At 56.6% G+C, this 16,228-nt stretch overlaps 3 protein-coding genes across 11 annotated transcripts in view; 2 read left to right on the top strand and 1 right to left on the bottom strand.

The window, feature by feature from the left end:
* The first annotated feature begins 35 nt into the window (after positions 1–35).
* On the top strand, positions 36–6,703 carry KLHL40 (kelch like family member 40). The gene is made up of 6 exons (XM_081284810.1): positions 36–1,265; positions 2,534–2,694; positions 2,953–3,060; positions 3,228–3,413; positions 5,156–5,302; positions 6,158–6,703. Exons 1-6 carry the CDS (start codon positions 108–110, stop codon positions 6,267–6,269), a joined length of 1,872 nt encoding a protein of 623 aa, XP_081140936.1. The 5' UTR covers positions 36–107; the 3' UTR covers positions 6,270–6,703.
* Positions 6,704–6,933: 230 nt separating this feature from the next.
* HHATL (hedgehog acyltransferase like) lies at positions 6,934–16,018 on the bottom strand. 6 transcript variants are annotated; one of them, XM_081284813.1, is made up of 12 exons: positions 15,865–16,017; positions 14,072–14,190; positions 13,639–13,706; positions 12,999–13,112; positions 12,684–12,878; positions 12,120–12,329; positions 11,538–11,709; positions 11,024–11,168; positions 10,847–10,882; positions 7,877–8,078; positions 7,318–7,459; positions 6,934–7,139 (listed from the first exon to the last, which is right to left on the bottom strand). In XM_081284813.1, exons 2-12 carry the CDS (start codon positions 14,175–14,177, stop codon positions 7,015–7,017), a joined length of 1,515 nt encoding a protein of 504 aa, XP_081140939.1. In that variant the 5' UTR covers positions 14,178–14,190; positions 15,865–16,017; the 3' UTR covers positions 6,934–7,014. The 6 variants fall into 6 exon arrangements, with proteins under 6 accessions (XP_081140939.1, XP_081140942.1, XP_081140937.1 ...); XM_081284816.1 differs by lacking the exon at positions 7,318–7,459 and having other exon boundaries at positions 15,865–16,018; XM_081284811.1 differs by lacking the exon at positions 6,934–7,139 and having other exon boundaries at positions 7,234–8,078; positions 15,865–16,016.
* The window catches only part of LOC308644104 (uncharacterized protein), a 59,900-nt gene continuing 59,549 nt past the window's right edge, over positions 15,878–16,228 (top strand). For all 4 annotated transcript variants that reach the window (XR_014020892.1, XR_014020893.1, XM_081284832.1 and 1 more), the window contains exon 1: positions 15,878–16,017. Coding sequence is in view for 2 of the 4 variants with exons in the window: in XM_081284832.1 (XP_081140958.1) it covers positions 16,011–16,017 (7 nt within the window). In the remaining 2 variants the exon portion in view is untranslated. The remainder of the gene's footprint in view (positions 16,018–16,228) is intronic.

Below are 16,228 nucleotides of genomic sequence, written 5' to 3'. Positions count from 1 at the left end.
GGGCCACCTTTATATATAGCCCTGTGAGGACAGCTGCGCAGTCTGAGGGCTGCCCAGCAGAAAATCAGGGGTGCAGAGAGGAACACTTGGCACTAAGGGCCCCCACCATGACTCTGGGCTTGGAACAAGCGGAGGAACAGCGGCTGTACCAGCAGACGCTCCTGCAGGATGGGCTCAAGGACATGCTGGACCACGGCAAGTTCCTGGACTGTGTGGTGCGGGCAGGAGAGCGCGAGTTCCCGTGCCACCGTCTGGTGCTGGCCGCCTGCAGCCCTTACTTCCGGGGACGCTTCCTGGCTGAACCAGAGACCGCTGGCGAACTGCGCCTGGAGGATGTATCCCCAGACGTGGTGGCCCAGGTGCTGAACTACCTGTACACGTCAGAGATCGCGCTGGATGAGGCAAGCGTGCAGGATCTGTTCGCCGCAGCGCACCGCTTCCAGATCCCGTCCATCTTCACCATCTGTGTGTCCTTCCTGCAGAAGCGCCTGTGCCTAGCCAACTGCCTGGCCGTCTTCCGTCTCGGCCTACTACTCGACTGTGCCCGCCTGGCGGTGGCTGCCCGCGACTTCATCTGCTCGCGCTTCACGCTGGTGGCGCGCGACGCCGATTTCCTTGGGCTTTCGGCCGATGAGCTCATAGCCATCATTTCCAGCGACGGCCTCAATGTGGAGAAGGAGGAGGCGGTGTTCGAGGCGGTGATGCGGTGGGCTGGCAGCGGTGACGCCGAGGCGCAAGCAGAGCGCCAGCGCGCGCTGCCCACGGTTTTCGAGAGCGTGCGCTGCCGCCTGCTGCCTCGCGCCTTCTTGGAGAGCCGCGTGGAGCGCCACCCTCTCGTGCGTGCCCAGCCGGAGTTGCTTCGCAAGGTACAGATGGTGAAGGATGCACACGAAGGCCGCATCACCATGCTGCGCAAGAAGAAGAAAGACAAGGGGAAGGAGACTGCTGGGACCAAGGAGGCTGACAAGGGCTCAAATGAAGCCAAGACAGGGGAGGATGAAGAGGATGAACGTGTCCTGCCTGGGATTCTCAATGACACACTCCGCTTTGGCATGTTCCTGCAGGACCTCATTTTCATGATCAGTGAGGAGGGTGCAGTGGCCTATGATCCAGCAGCCAACGAGTGCTACTGTGCCTCTCTCTCCACTCAGATCCCCAAGAACCATGTCAGCTTGGTCACCAAGGAGAACCAGGTCTTTGTGGCTGGGGGCCTCTTCTACAACGAGGACAACAAAGAGGACCCCATGAGTGCTTACTTCCTGCAGGTGCCTGGCTGATCTTGGGAGGGACCAGCTAGTGCTGGGTTTGGGCACTGAGGGGCAGTTTTGGGGCCCAGGAGAGGTCTGTGTCTACTTGAGGGCATTTTACTGCGTCTAGAGTGAGATAGTAGACCAGGGATGTTTATTGACATCCACTTGCCTGAAAGTTGAAGACAGTTATAGGCAGCTGCACAACTTTGGTATCTCCGTTCCAGATGGATGTTAGGTCCAGATTGGAGCATATTGGGAGTTCTAGCCCTACACAGTGGTTGGGTTCAGGCATAGTGAATAGGAGGAGCAAGGCCAGTGTAGGGAGGAGCATTTGCATGAGCATTTGCAAGTCGTGGGACAGGACTTGGCCTATGAAACACATAGTGTCCTAGATCGACCATCCTGCCTAATCCTCTCATTGTACAAATGAGGAAACAGACTGAGGGAGGATCAGGACAGTGGAATGGTCAGTCCAAGTAGGGGGTTGTTACTCTGGAATCTCAGGGGGCAGAAAGAATTTCCTGGAGACTAGCAGTATAGGTTTGAGCCTTTCTAGTTGGGTGGAATTTGGAGATGGAAAAGGGAAGGTGGCAGTATTCCTGATCACAGAACGGTGAGCAAGGGACAGAGACAGGACTGGGATATAGAAAGCTGAGGGGGTGAGGGAATCCTGGTGCCACGGTTAAGCTCACTGGCTTCCATGGGGCCTAATCATGGTTGTGAGGGGCAGCTCCACCAGCCAGGCCAGCAGTGAAGTCACTGTTTATTTTCACTGAGCCTCTGTTTGTCAATAGGAATTATTCTTCCTGCTTGATAAGGTTGTTTGAAGGTTAACGATGCTAATGAAAGTGCTCATCAGCACAGCCCTCAGCTCTCAGAAAACGTTCCAATAAGATGAGCCACTAGTATCTTTATTATAAGAATATGGAGGTCGACAGGGCTGAAGATTGTAGATTTTAAGGATGTTTTTAAGGAGGTAGGGTTACTTTGAAGTTTCCAGAGCAGAGGGCAGGCAGGCCTCGAAGAAGAAATGGCACTAAGGAAGGGCCAAGATCACTGTCGGACCTTTCTCCTCAGTTCTGTGCCCTGGTGCCCCATTTTGGTGCTACTTCTCGGCTGCTCTCTGCCCAATGATGGGATGGCAGAGGGGCACCGCCTCCAGGGCCGCCTCCAGACTGCGTTGGCCCGCAGGGAATCCCTACTCCTTTCTGACCCGAGGGGGCTGGGCTGGGCCGGGGGCGGGAGCGGGGTGGGCGGTGGTTGACTGGACGCCCCGCCCACAGTTTGACCACCTGGACTCGGAGTGGCTGGGCATGCCGCCGCTGCCTTCTCCGCGCTGCCTCTTTGGTCTGGGAGAGGCTCTTAACTCCATCTACGTGGTCGGCGGCCGAGAGCTCAAGGATGGGGAGAGCAGCCTGGACTCGGTCCTGTGCTACGACCGGCTGTGAGCGTGGGCTGGGGCGGGCCGGGTCCTGGGGAGGAGCTGTGCATCGAGGTGGGAGCCCGTTGTCCCATACAGTCGCTGACCGCTGGGAGGGGCAGAGGAGGCGAGTCCCGGGCAGGGGCGTAGGTGGGTGGGGCCCAAGGGGAGTTCCTGGAATGCTTTGGGTGCACCCCGAGTGAGTGTTGGGTGGGAGGGTGAACCAAAGGCCCGGATTGGGCGCACCCTTGAGTCGGGCACCGCCCCTTGCGTCCGCTCTAGGTCCTTCAAATGGGGCGAATCGGACCCTCTGCCATACGCAGTGTATGGCCACGCTGTTCTCTCCTATATGGACCTCGTCTACGTCATTGGTGGCAAAGGCAGCGACAGGTGAGGCTGGGTCCCCGAGCGTGTCTGCTTCAGCAGAGTTGTAGGTTCCAGCGAAAGCAGAATTCTCCTGAGGTTGGAGGTTTGTCCCCACTGTCCTGGGAGGCGGCCAAGGGCGGGGAGGCTGTATTCAGGCCTCCCTAATACGCACTCATCCATCCACCCCACAGGAAGTGCCTGAACAAGATGTGCGTCTATGACCCCAAGAAATTCGAGTGGAAGGAATTGGCACCCATGCAGACTGCCCGCTCGCTCTTTGGGGCCACCGTCCACGATGGCCGCATTTTTGTGGCAGCGGGGGTCACCGACACAGGACTGACCAGTTCCTCGGAGGTGTACAGCATCGCAGATGACAAGTATGTGGCTTTGGGCCTATGTCAGCCCTCCCTGTGTCTGTCCTGGCAGGAGTCATAGCCCCTGTCTTGGGTCCCTGCTGTTGATTTGGAACATCCCCACGGTAGTCCTTCTCTGATCAGCAGATAGGTGGGGAGGGGACTTCCCCATGAGGTAGGGCAGGTTTATGGGCGGCAGGGTCTGCAGGAGGGAGCTCCCAGGTGGAGCTCCCAGGAGACAAGGGATACCAGGTTCCTCACTCAGAGACTCCTACCAGGCAATGGCCTTGTGCTAGTGAAAGACCAGTGAGGGAGGCAGGAGCTGCCCTGCTGGGATATCAGGAAAGAAAAAATGGAGCTGACCTCCAGCTGGGCTCAGCCAGCAATAGTGGGAGAAGCCAGTTCTGGGGCCGGGTAGGTGACCAGAAGGGCTGAGACACTTTATTCTGAGACTAATGAAATGCCTTTGATGGGTTTTAAACTCACCTGTTTTTCTAACATGCCTGGGGCAGCTTATGTGGAAAGCAGATCAGGGATTTTCTAGGAGGAAAGGGGGCCTGAGGGGTGCGGGGTGCAGCTGTAGCAAGAGGTAATGGAAGCCTGGAGCCTGGAACTGGGGTGCAGTGGGGAGGAGCCACTGGAGGACTTAGGCCAGGGCCTCTCTGGCTGTAATACCAGAAATCTCCCTAGTGTCATGTTAATATGCAGATTCTGGATTTCAGATATGGGGAGGGGCCTGTATTTCTAAGGATACCCTGGTAATGTTGGTGCTGCAAGTCTAGGGACCACCCTCTGAGTAGCAAGGGTTTAGGAGATGAAAGAAGGAGGGCATAGTGATGATCTGGATGTTGGGGCAAGAAAGAAGTGGATGCTTTTGAGTGAGAATGGGAGGCCATTTGTTGGGGAAACATTGGGGTTTAGATGGCAAGAGTGAAGGTCCAGACAGGACATGTGGACTTGAGGTGCCTGCCTGAGGCTGTCCAGGAGGAGCCTACAGGGGCAGAAAGAGGGCTGAGGTAGAGAGAGAGATTGAGGGCCCAAGAGTACAGAGGGGACAAACTTCATAAGGAGGGGGAGTGCCCATGGCAGGAGCAGAGGTCCAAGCCCCAAGGAATGATGGGAGAGATGATTATCCAGGAAGAGTAAGAGAAGCTGACCCTGGAGAGGCAGGAGGTGAGGACAGTCACCTCTGTAATGGCAGGCCGTGGGCCCTGGATTTTACAGCCCTGGGGTGGATGGGGCTTTTGGAGGGTGGGAATGAAGGCCCAGCTGCAGGAGCCAGGGAGTGAGAACAGTTAGGTTGTGAGGGAAGAAGAGGGGGACAGGAGTGCAAGGGAACAGGGGCTTAAATGGCCACTGAGAAGCCAGGGGAATGTGTCCAGGGCAGTTCCGGGGGCCTGCTGGGGGCTGGGATCCTGAGTTAGCAGCCAGGAGTTAGTTCAGGAGAGAAGAGGGACATGGGAGATCCATGGGGGACTTTGCTGGGCCAGTTGGATAAATGACAAGGGGGCAAGGAAGGGAAAAGGGAGGAGCAAGAGATTGGGGGAGGAGGTGAAACCAGAGGGGCCGGGAGAACAGGGTTGGGATGAGCTGAGGCCCAGGCAGGGGCACCGGGCAGGCACCCAAGAAAGTCGGGAAACAGGAAGCTGCCCTGGAAGTGTGAGAGGCTATGACTCAGATTTCAAAGGGTGCAGCTGGAGTTGGGAGCACCGGGATAGCAGGGACAGGCCCCCTAGGTGATGCACCTTCTCACCCCACTGCCACAGGTGGGCACCCTTCGAGGCCTTTCCACAGGAGCGCAGCTCACTCAGCCTGATTAGCCTGGTGGGCACCCTCTATGCCATTGGTGGCTTTGCCACACTGGAGACTGAGTCCGGAGAATTGGTCCCCACAGAGCTCAACGACATTTGGAGGTGAGCCTGGCCCCAAGGAATCAAGGGGGAAATTCTGAGCAGGGCTGATCCCCCACAGCCTGGTAAGCTCATGTGTGGGCAAAGCTGATCCCTCTTCCAGGGAATCTTGGGGGAAGGAATAACAAACACACCCCACTTGCCCCATTTCTCACCAGTGGGTCTAGGTTTGCACATGTGGTACCTGCCCCACGGAGGAGCTCCAGCAGTGCTGCAGATGGGAGCTGACCCTCAGCTTAGGGTACAGACCCACAGACACAGGGCCCAAGTAGCAGCCACGCCTCTCACCCCCATTTTCTGGGTGCTTGGTCTAGAAGAGAGGGAGGCCAAGACTAGGAAATAGTTGGACCCCAGCCTCTCAGCCATTGCTTCCCATGGCTGGTCCTTCATGGGGGTAGGTGGAAGAGGCTCAGCCACCTGGGGCATACTTGAACCTTCAGTCACTTGGTGCTGCAAATGGCCTCTGGAGGAGTAGGGCTGCTAGGGGAGTGGAGGATGAGGGACTTCTGGAATGTTGAATACAGAACTCTCGGGAGGACAGGGTTGGTGTGTGTGTAGGGGGCCAGTGTAGATCTTCCTGGAGGGATGTGGATTTTGAGGAGTGTGGGAACCCTGGAGAGGTGGCCTTTCCTGAGGAGGTAGCTCTGGATTATGGGGTGGATTTTCTTGGTGGTGACTCTTTGGGAGGCCCCCTTCCAAGAGCATGGGAATTTCCAGGTATCTAGAGATAGACCTGGGCTGGGGTACACTTCCTGGAGATGGGTGTAGTGTACCCAGCCAATCCTCCCTGCTGGGTCCCATTTTGGACTCAGCTGATGAAGCTCTTCACCCTTGTCCCCACTCTTTCCCCCACCCCAGATATAACGAGGAGGAGGAGAAGTGGGAGGGCGTCCTGCGGGAGATCGCCTATGCAGCCGGCGCCACCTTCCTACCTGTGCGGCTCAATGTGCTGCGCCTGACTAAGATGTGACCAGCCTAGAGGGACCTAACTAAGAACCCCTCCCATCCCACAGCCCTCACAGTCCTGACCTTGTGGGGTTCTAGGGAGGAGGCTGGGAGAGGCAAGAGCCCACCTGGATCCGGTTATGGTGCCCGAGGGGCTGCTTCAGCCAGAGAAGGGCTATTGCTGCCCAGTGTTAGCCTTTCAGGCAGGGAGGAGAAACTCAGGGCCCCTCCAGGGCCATCATATTTCCCCTGGGTCCTCTTGGCTCATAAGCCATTATCACAGGGGGGTATCCAAGGCTGTGTCATGGTCATGCCCCAAGTCTGGCCATGTGTGCAGGTAAAGTTTCCCACAGGACACGGTCCACTTGCCTATCTGATGGGAGTGTCCCCATCAAGTGCAGCTTGCAGTGTGGGTACGTCTCCTTCTTCAAGAAGAATAAAATACCTTCTAAGTGAGTAGTTCAGGGTCTGAAATCAGGTTCTCCAAGAGTCAATAATCAGGTGGTTTGAAATTTCGGGCCTTAATATTCTGCTTTTGGGTTGTCAAGGTGGGAGGTCTTCCCCTCATGTGCTGTCCCTTTCACACTGTGTGGGACCCCCTCCCTGAGACCTGGAAACTCCAGCTCTTCAGCCATGATGGACAAGGAGCCAGGGGATTGCTGGGAACAAGGGGAAGGGAACAGCCCAACTGTGGTAGAAAAGTCTTTTATTCTGTCAATGAGGCCCTGTCTGGCCCCGCCTGGGCCTGGGACCCAGGAGCCTCCTCCCACCTACTCTAGCTTCTCTTTGTCCTGCCTCTGCTCCTCCTCCAGTGCCAGGGTTCGCTCACGTTCCTTCACCAGCTGGACACCACAGTAGGTGACAAACAGGATGGCCAGTGTGGTCTGGGGGAACCCTGTTGGGGAAGGAGTCATCAGTGCCCACAGCAGCCCATCCGCAATGACTTTTCTCTTCCCATCCCTCTCCCCATTGGATGGCCCTTTTTGCCGAGTCCCTGGGGTATTGGGGTATGGAAGGAGCATTTTAGAAGGTCACAGTCCTTGAGGTTGATATATCCCAAACCCATCTCTCACCTGTAAGTAGCAGACGTCGGGCGACCAATTCTGTGAACTCGAAGCTATTCAGGCTCACAAGGTTGTACATGATGATGGCCCAGAAGTTTATGGCCCCACAAAGAGCCCGGACCCTACGGGACATCTGCTCTGACAGACGGGCCTGCCCAGTTCAGGAGAGCATTGGCAGCAAGGTGAGAGGCCCAAAGGAAAGAGGACATGGTTGGTCAATGGCCTGGCCTACAGGGCCACTTATCCTGGGGATATTGACGGTGTCTGGGAATCCCAGGCCAATTCTTCATCATTATTAAACATGGGGAAACTGAGTCCTGGGGAGAGGATAAGAACTGGCAAACAAGGCCAGGCCTCCATGTATTGGGCCTGATCCACAGAAGGAAGAAAGGGACAGATTCCCACAGGACAAGCCATTGCCCTGACAATCTGGAAGGCGGTGGTGAGAAAGTTCTAGGCTGGAGATCAAGTGTGTCTGGACACCTCCAGAAAACAGCAGTGCCACCCTGTCCTGCAAGGCGACCCTACCAATCTCAGCCCATCCCAGTCCCAGACCTCCCCTGCTTACCTCAACTTGTGCAAGAGGCCCGTGCTCTGCCAGCTTCTGTACCCACAGCTCAAAGTTGAGGCCAAAGCAGTTAAGGAATGACCACAAGTAGACAATGTCACAAGGCCCAAGCCACAGAGTGGTGATGGCAAATGTGGCCACTGAGGCCACCAGCTCTGGGATCACTGCAGAGTGTTCCCCACCAAGGTGGTCATACACATATCTACAGAAAAGATGAAAGCAGAGGCCCGTGGGAGGGTGGGAAAGGACAGGTGTGAGGCCAGCAGAGAGGATGCACAACAGGGGCAGCCCTCCTCCTGCTGTCATCCTGGGGACGAGACAATGTTTTGGACTTAGGTGACTGCTTTTCCTCTGCCCAACTCCAAATTGCAGAGGGCTCAGCCTTGGACCTTGTATCTTCTCTAGCTGTGTTCATTCACTCCTCCAAAGATCTCATTCAGACTCAAGACTTTGAACACTGTCTCTATGCTGATGACCCCCAAATCTGCTTGTTTAGCCCAGTCTCTATCTTGATTTGTGTCTCCAATTGCTTCTAGACATCTCACTTGAATGACTGATTCCCCCCCTCTCTGCCCAAACCAGCTCCATCCCCATCTCCATCATCCCTTCAGTTACTACAAGCCCTGGTACCATTTTGGATTCTCAGTTTCCCTCTTCACTCACATCCAAACCAGCAAATTCTATTGACTCCAGTCAGTCCTGACCACTGCTCATAGCTTCTACCCTCCTCCCATCCGAATCCAGGTGGATTAGGCCACTTAATGGCCTTCCTACTTTGGCCTTTGTCCGCTGTCCCCCAGCCCCTTCACACAGCAGCCAGAGGCTTAGCTCAGATCACATCATTTCCATGGTTAAACCATGCCCCCACGACTTCCTATGGCAATTAGAATATTAGAGAATCCCTGTCGCTGGTTTTCTGCCTTTTTCCCCATCTCTGATCCACCATTTTCTCCCTCCCTCCCTCTGCCTGCCTTATTAGTCTTTCTGATCTTCTTCACACACACACACAGTTGGTTCATGTCTCAAAGTCTTTGCCCTGGCAGTTCCCTCTACCAGGAATTCCATCACCCTCCTCCACCCCACACATCTCCTTATCACTCAAGTCAAATACCTCCTCACAGAAGGCCGCCCAGACCCCAGCTAAAGAAGCTTCTACCCTGTAACCAAATTCTATCCCCTTACACTTACCACTCTCTAAAATTATCTTATTGATGTTTGTTTGCCTGTTTATGGTTTACCTGTTTTTCTCCCCCACTAGACTGTAAGCGCCATGATTTCAGGGTCTTTGCCATATTCACTGCTTGTATCCCCAGTGCCTAGAACAGTGCTTGGCACACAGTAGGTGCTCAATAAATATTTGTTAAATAAATTCAGTGGAAGACTCATTGACTAAGCTGCCTCTCCATTCCTTGACCTCCTCATTTCCATTGGTTTCTTCTCCACGGCACCTCAGCCACCCACTCCCATGGTCAGACCCTAATTCTGGCACCATTTGAAATTTCACTCCTTGTTAATTCTCACTTTTTGCCCAACCCCTTCTGACACTTGGCTCCCCAGCTCGTTCTTCAATCCCACTGATCCCTCCCATCTTTACCACCCCCTTTAACAGGCTTATGCTCAAATGAGTCATCATTATAAATAACCTTAAGCCCCTTATTTTTCAATTCTTCCTTCTTGACCATCTGGGAGAGCCGATTACCAGCTTTCTCTTGACCTGCACCCCCGCAGCTAAGCCCTGAGGGAAAGCCTCACGTCTTCACACGTTGGAGGCTGAAACCCACTACCTCCAACCCCACCTGGCCTCTCGGAGCTGAGCTCTCTATAGGCAGGTGCTTCTCCCACATTGCAATGGCTACTGCACCCCTCTCTCTCCTGCAAGTATGAGAGAGTATGGTGGGGCACTTGGGAAGGAAGGCCTGTATGCTGCCTCCTCAGCCTATAGTGGCTTCTCTTCTTCCTCCTGAAAGCGGGCCTCTGCCTGAGAGTGGACACATCACCTCCTCCCTCCTCAGGACCTCAGTCCACCAATTGCCCCTCCATCCTGCATTACCAGCTCTTCTGTTGAATAGTTCCCCTCAGCACCAGGGGTGTCCCAGTACCTCCTACCTTTAAAACACCCCACAACTCCCTTTGGTTACCCCTCTGTCTTACTCCTTCAGTCCCAGGCTTCTCCCAGAAGTTGTCACACACTCCCCCACAGTTCCTCGATTCCCTTTCACTGCCTTTGCCTCCCCAGGGGAAGGCTGAAAAGCTCCATGTCCCCAATGCTAATCCTCAGCCTCCAGCTCCCTTGAACCTCAGCAGCACCTGGCCCCGTGGCCCCCTCCACGCCTGGATGGTCTTCCCAAGCTTCCAGGGTGTCACATGGCCTTGATTCTTCTCCTGCTCCTCAGTTCCTTCTCCTGGCTCTTCCTTCTCCCTCCAACCAAAGTCCTTGTGGGACCAATATTGGCTGACCCCAACTCTCCTCGACCTGCACCCCAGGTTTTATGCACTCCCGAGGCTGCAGCACAACTACCCTCCCTCATGACATCCACAGTTCCACCAAGCCCTCCTGACTTCTCTGAGTCCCTGGCCCTCAAATCCAGGCACGTTCCCTGGATCTCCCTAATGGTGCCCCCCCCCCCCAGATTCCATCTAGATTTTTCTCAAACAGAACCTCTCTCTAGAAGTCACCCCATTCTTCCAGGCTGAATATAGGGGCCCAGAAGTCATATCCTTCTTTTGGATGCCCGTACTGAATGGCAGCTCCTGGTGTCTCTGCCCCCCCACCCCTGCCAGCCCCTTCTCTCCACTTCCAGGTCCCTCAGCCAAGTCCAAACCTGTCTCTCACCTAGTCCTCGTCTAAGGCAGACTTGCTCCCTCCTTGCTTTCCCTGGCCTAGGGGTAATCTCTAAAACCATGGGTAAATCTTGGCACTGCCCAGACATGTGGCACTATAGCTGTGGCCACCCCCTCACCCCAACTCACTTGCAAAGCCAGTCATTGATGCCCCGGTCAAAGTGTCTGTGTGGAAAGAGCAGAAGGGTGTGAGTCCACCTGACACAGAGCTCCCACGGCACAGCGGGAGGGGACATGGTAGGATGGGAAGAGGCTCAGGGGCGGTGGGCATCCAAGGTTGTGACCCCCTCCACTGCTTGTACTCACGTTTCCCCAAAGACATAGAGCGCAGTGATGCACTTAGGAGGCTGAGGCGGGTCCAGGTGGTCCAGGCGCGCCACGGTGTTGACGACACCAAAGAGGACTGCAGCCTTCACCCAGTCATACACCAGGTTTGAATAGGCTAGGCCAGCTGGGGACAAGGTGCTGTCACTACCCAGGGCCCATCATCACCTTGGCCTCCCCTGATGACCCCCAAGTCCCAGGGGAGGTGCTGAGCCCTGCCTTCCCCCTGGACACTTCTCTCCAAAGGTTGGGGGAGAGGAGAAGTCCTTGCCACCTGCAGCCCACAAGGAGAATTTGCCTCTTCCTGGGGGAGCACCAGGCCCCACCTTCCCCATGGGGACCCCCATCTCCACTTGTGAAAATCAATCACAGCCCTGATGAAGGGCAGGCTGTTGGAGATACTGCTCCAGCCTCATAGGACAAAGCTAAGGTCAAGTCCCAGGCATTTCAAAGAATAAGTCCCCGTTCCTGCACCCTTGGTGATGTGGGGACCCACCGAGGGCGCTGTCTGGGAGGCGATTGGCAAACTTGAGGTCATTGGGGATGGTGAGGATGTAGAAGAAGTGAAAGAAGATGTCCACTGCTATGATGGCCACCACGCTGAGACCTGCCTGGGCCCGGATGCGCCACAGCTCGCCCTCGGGCCTCACTGGTTCCACCTCACTCACCTGGAGGGATGCAAAATGTCTGGGGGGAGTGCCAAGTGTCTGCCGTGAGGAGCCCTGCCCCAGTGGGGGTCCCCCTGGGTGGGAGGAGGCAGACTGCACCCAGGAATTCCGCCCAAGGGTGGAGACACCCTGAAGTCTGGGGAGGGTTCTGTCCGACAAGGGGAGACCAATCCTGTCTTGGGAGCCCCATTTGAGCAGGAGGGGAACGGTCATGGCCTGGGAGTCCTGTCTGAGAGAAGACACACATCTCCACCATGTGATCCTTGTCTAAGGCGGAAACGTGGCTGCATCCTGGGGTCCTACCTGAAGATGGGGTACAGCCTGCCTGGGGAGTTCTACCTGAGATAGGAGCCTCTGTCTGAAAAAGGAGACCTAGCCTTGTTCTGGGAGGCCACAAGATGTCCTCTCACCTGAGTGTGGAAGCGATCAAAGGTCATGATGGGCCCAAAGAAGAAGAAGGGCAGGTAGAAGTTGTACTTGAGCAGGTCGGCTAGGGAGTAGCGGCGGTCAGGGCGGGCACAGCTCTCCAGTGCGAAGCTGGTGCAACGCAGCACGGTAAAGCCACAGCCCCCATGAAACAGCACCTCTTGAAGATCAAAAGTGCCTGTTACAAACCCGCTCTGGAGGGGAGAGAACAGGCCGCCAGCTCACCAGGGGGCCTCACACCTCTGGGGAAAAGCAACCCCTTTCCAGCTTCCCAGGGGGGCCCCAGCCTGGTCCCACCCTTCCCCTCTTCCAGAGCCAGTTAACATTGACGATTGCTCTATCCCAGCAATGTGATAGAACAGAGGGCCGGCTGGACACACCTGTGCTGCAGTGCAGGTGACCGCCTGGTTGTCAGGGCACACTCAAAGGCTTGAAGATGGGTAGAAAAGTGAAGGAAATACTTGGGGATACTTGGGAGGCAACGGCTTTAAATGAAGCAAAAGGCTTGGGATCCTATCCCTGTACCCTTCTAATACCCCAGTGCATACCTGCCAGGAGATAAGGGGGTCCATCTTGAAGGAGGCCAGGCTGGCCAGGCCAAGGCCAAGACAGAGCCAGGGTTGACCCAAGAGTGAGGCCACATAGAGGGCCACACAGTGGCCAAGCAGCAGCAGCAGGTACCAAGGGCCCATTGTGCCCATCACAGCCAGGGCTCCGTACACAGCATACATCCAGGAGCGGAGCTGTGGAGAAGTGAGGTTATGGTTTTCCTATGCTCCTGGGGGTAGGACCCCTAAATAGATTTCCCACAACCTTTCCAGCTAAGGAGAAGCTGATGAGGGTGGGGGGCAGATTCAGCTCACCTGGGGGGCAACCATTGTGCAGAGTTTGGCAAACAGCACGTGTCCAGAGAGGGCAAAGATGATGACATTTCGGAAGGAAGTGAACCACATCACCCACTCAAAGTCAGCTACATCCTGGGACAGCCAGGGACAGGAGGTGAGGAAGGTTAGGGTGGGTGAGGGAGGACAGCAGGCGGGTACCCCAACTGGGCAGAGCCCTAGCACCTTCCCAGATCCCTTGTTCTTCTCATGCATTAGAAGAGGAGCAATGGCTCCAGGTCCCTGCAGTCTCTTCTGAAGGAAGTACCCAGGTAGAAAAGAAGGGAGGAATGAGCGCACCACGAGGACAGCACTGTCCCTCAAATCCCTCTCCCCCTCTGCTCAGCACAGTGCCTGACACTCTACCACTGCTGCCCTGTTCCGGGGAAGGGTGGTGCTGGAGGCCCCGCTGAAGCTCATCCTGCTTATGAACCTGTTTTCTAAGTGAGTGGGGCTGGGGAGGGGCCGTGGAGAAGCTGAGGTGCTGAGGCTCAAGCTAGAGACCCCCTTTGTGAGACGCCAGAAAATCTGGGATAGCGGAGAGTGGGCAAGAGTTAGGGATGGGGACACGTGCCAGGGGTCGGTGACCCTAAGCAGGGAACCTGGGATGTGGGAGACCTACCATCTTCCGGCCAATGTACTCCCAGCCGGGTCGCACAGACTCCCGGAAGGCCTTCCTGTGGGCCCCATCTGAGAACAGAGCGTGGCCTCAGTGGAAGGGGTCTTTCACATGCCCTCCCAGGCCTGCCCCCAAGGACGAGGCTGCCCCCACCTGGGGAGAGGGGAACAGGTCTGCCAGGTGTCTAGCTCTGGGAACAGGGCAGAAGTTAGGGGAATGTGGGTCTCTTGTTCTGCCCCAGCCTCGCCCTGGGTCTTGGTGTGTATCTATCTGGGTCCAGGTCTCTGTGTCTCTGAGTGTCTATGAATGTGGGGGGACAGGCTCTGTGTCCATGTCTCTAGGTCTGGAACTTATATATTTCTTGCCTTGCTGATTAGAACCCTGAGGCCCCCAGGGGAAGACAGATCCCACCCCTGCCTCAGGGCCCAGTTGTTACCTTGGGATGCTTCAAGGAGGCCCCGGCCAGCATAGGCCAGGGACCCACTCAGCACCAGGAAGTAGAGACCCAGCTCAGCTGCAGGCAGTGCTGTCTTGATGCCCATAGCCTGGACAGGGCTGGGGAGATAGGCAGGTGAGGGCCCAGCCTCCAGCCCCACCTGGACCTCCACAGGGGTACTAGGCCTCCATTCTGAACAGAGACCACTCCATCCACCCCTTGGGGTCTGGGGGAGTGCGGCATCACTTTCCCCACCCTTGTGTGCCCTTCACTCCTCCCCTCCCGACTGCTGCTCCAGTTCCAACCCCTCTCACTGAAGGTTCTTGAAAGTCTAGTCTCCACTCAGTCTACCTTTGTCACCTTCCTTTACTCCTTCACACCTTTCGGATGGATTGGTCTCCACCCTCTGCCAAGACTCCTGCCAAAGCCCTCTTGAACTTTCAGGAGAGGAAACCCTATCTCTAGCACCTCAATCAGGTTTCTGGCCTCCAGGGTCCCCCTACCTCAGTGAGACTCCTTCAGCTCCTAAGAAAGCCAAACTCTCTCCAAGACCCCTTCTCTGACTCCTACTCACACCCTGAGTGGCCTTTCCTTCTCTGAGACCCTGTAACCTCCCAGGTCCTGCCCCCAGCACCAAGCCTCCCACCCTGTCATTCAGCCTTTTATCTTTTGCAGACCCCACACCCAGCAAGCCCCCCGCGCTCTAGCCTGCCTCGTCCCTGGTCCCTGCCTGTGTCTGCATACTGTCCCACCCGCAGTGCTCTATGTCTCAGGTCCTGGCCAGTTCTGGAGGCTGTGCTATTTGAGAAGGTGCCCTGGAGAAGTGGGTGTGGGGCCAGGCAGGGCCAGGAGGGCACAGGGAGCATGCTGGCTGCTGTCCAAGGTGCTGATCAGTTTAAGGGCCAGGGTGAGTCTAGCCACTCCCTCCTGCCAGCACCCAGCTTGTTCCCAGGAGTCCTGCTGGGCCAACCCTGGGAACTCAGCTAGCACCTATGCTCTTTCCACCCTACTTCAGCCTGGCCCAGTGTCTTCCTAAGGGACCCATAGGTACAGACTCAGGGCCTAAATGAATGAGAGGAACATGTGTAGGTGCCCCTTGGGCTGAGTTGGGCCCTGTCTCCCACCTTAGTTCCTCCCTTAAATCACAGGCCAGCCTTCGCCACCCTGTGGGCAGCTCTTCTGGACCCCCCAGCTGACATTCTCCCCAGATGGAGGGGGTCACAGGCCAGAATGGGGAAGGGACCCATTAAAGCCACAGGACGAGCCTGGGACAGGGTTTGTCTCCCCTCAAGACCAGATATTCTCCGTGAACCCCTCTGGAATCTCAGATGAGGCCATTGCTGCCCTGCCCGTGTCAGGGGGCTGCCAGGGGGCTGTCATCGGAGCCTGAGGGCCAGTATGCCTCCTCATCAGCAGGGTAGGGGGAGGGAGGCCCTGGGGATCAGGTTAATGGAGCAGAAGCTTGAAACCGGAGCACAGTGAAGAGCCCGAGGAATAGCTTTGTCAGCTGCCTCCCACTCGCCACTTTCCAATTTTAGCTCCCCATGGCCTGTGCAGAAGTGTCCCCAGTGAGGCCTCAGTGAGGAGCTGGCCCCCAGCCCGGGGCCTTTCCTGTTAGACCCCCCAACATGGACCGGCCTGTGGAAGCAGGAGTGGTTCCTTCCCCCGGTCCTGTCTCAGGTGCACCTGGAGTAAAGCCCACCTTGGGGCCTGTGATCTGCAATCAGGAGCCTGGGGTGGGCCCCACAGGTCTCCAGGGCCCCAGAATGGCCGCATCCCCAGCTGGCACTGACCTTGAGGAGGCTGCGAGGGACCCTGGCACACTGCCCACCTCGGGGCTCCGGGGTCCTTGTATCCGACTGTGCGTCTGTCCGACCAGCTGAGCTCTGGGGCCACGGTGGGGTGTGTCTAGCCCTGGGGTCCCCACCCCCTCGAGGCTATGAGCGGTGAGTGGTGACAGCAGGCAGAGGAGGGGGAGGAGGAGGGTAGGGAGGAGGTGGCCTTCCTGGAGCGGAGCTGAGCAGAGTGCTGCAGAGCTGCTGGCCGCAGGGAGCCGCAGGGAGGCTGGGGGGGGGAGGGGGTGGCCAGAGGCACAGACTCAGACAGGGACACCTGGGTCTCACTTTAGTCTGTGCCCTTGCCCCTGGAGATCCTGTG

The sequence above is a fragment of the Spermophilus citellus genome (genome assembly GCF_964194105.1).
Source record: "Spermophilus citellus genome assembly, chromosome: 3".
NCBI classification, from domain to species: Eukaryota; Metazoa; Chordata; class Mammalia; order Rodentia; family Sciuridae; genus Spermophilus; species Spermophilus citellus.
This window is presented reverse-complemented; position numbering and strand designations above follow the sequence as displayed.

Excerpts from the sequence above, each read along its gene's own strand:
- KLHL40 (XM_081284810.1), top strand. The coding sequence starts at position 108 with ATGACTCTGGGCTTGGAACAAGCGGAGGAACAGCGGCTGTACCAGCAG. Across the intron at positions 2,695-2,952 it reads GTCCTGTGCTACGACCGGCT|GTCCTTCAAATGGGGCGAAT; the intron begins GTGAGCGTGGGC and ends CGTCCGCTCTAG. Across the intron at positions 3,414-5,155 it reads TACAGCATCGCAGATGACAA|GTGGGCACCCTTCGAGGCCT; the intron begins GTATGTGGCTTT and ends CCACTGCCACAG.
- HHATL (XM_081284811.1), bottom strand. The coding sequence starts at position 14,177 with ATGGGCATCAAGACAGCACTGCCTGCAGCTGAGCTGGGTCTCTACTTC. Across the intron at positions 13,707-14,071 it reads CCTCCTTGAAGCATCCCAAG|ATGGGGCCCACAGGAAGGCC; the intron begins GTAACAACTGGG and ends CTCTGTTCTCAG. Across the intron at positions 10,883-11,023 it reads CTCTATGTCTTTGGGGAAAC|ACACTTTGACCGGGGCATCA; the intron begins GTGAGTACAAGC and ends CTTTCCACACAG.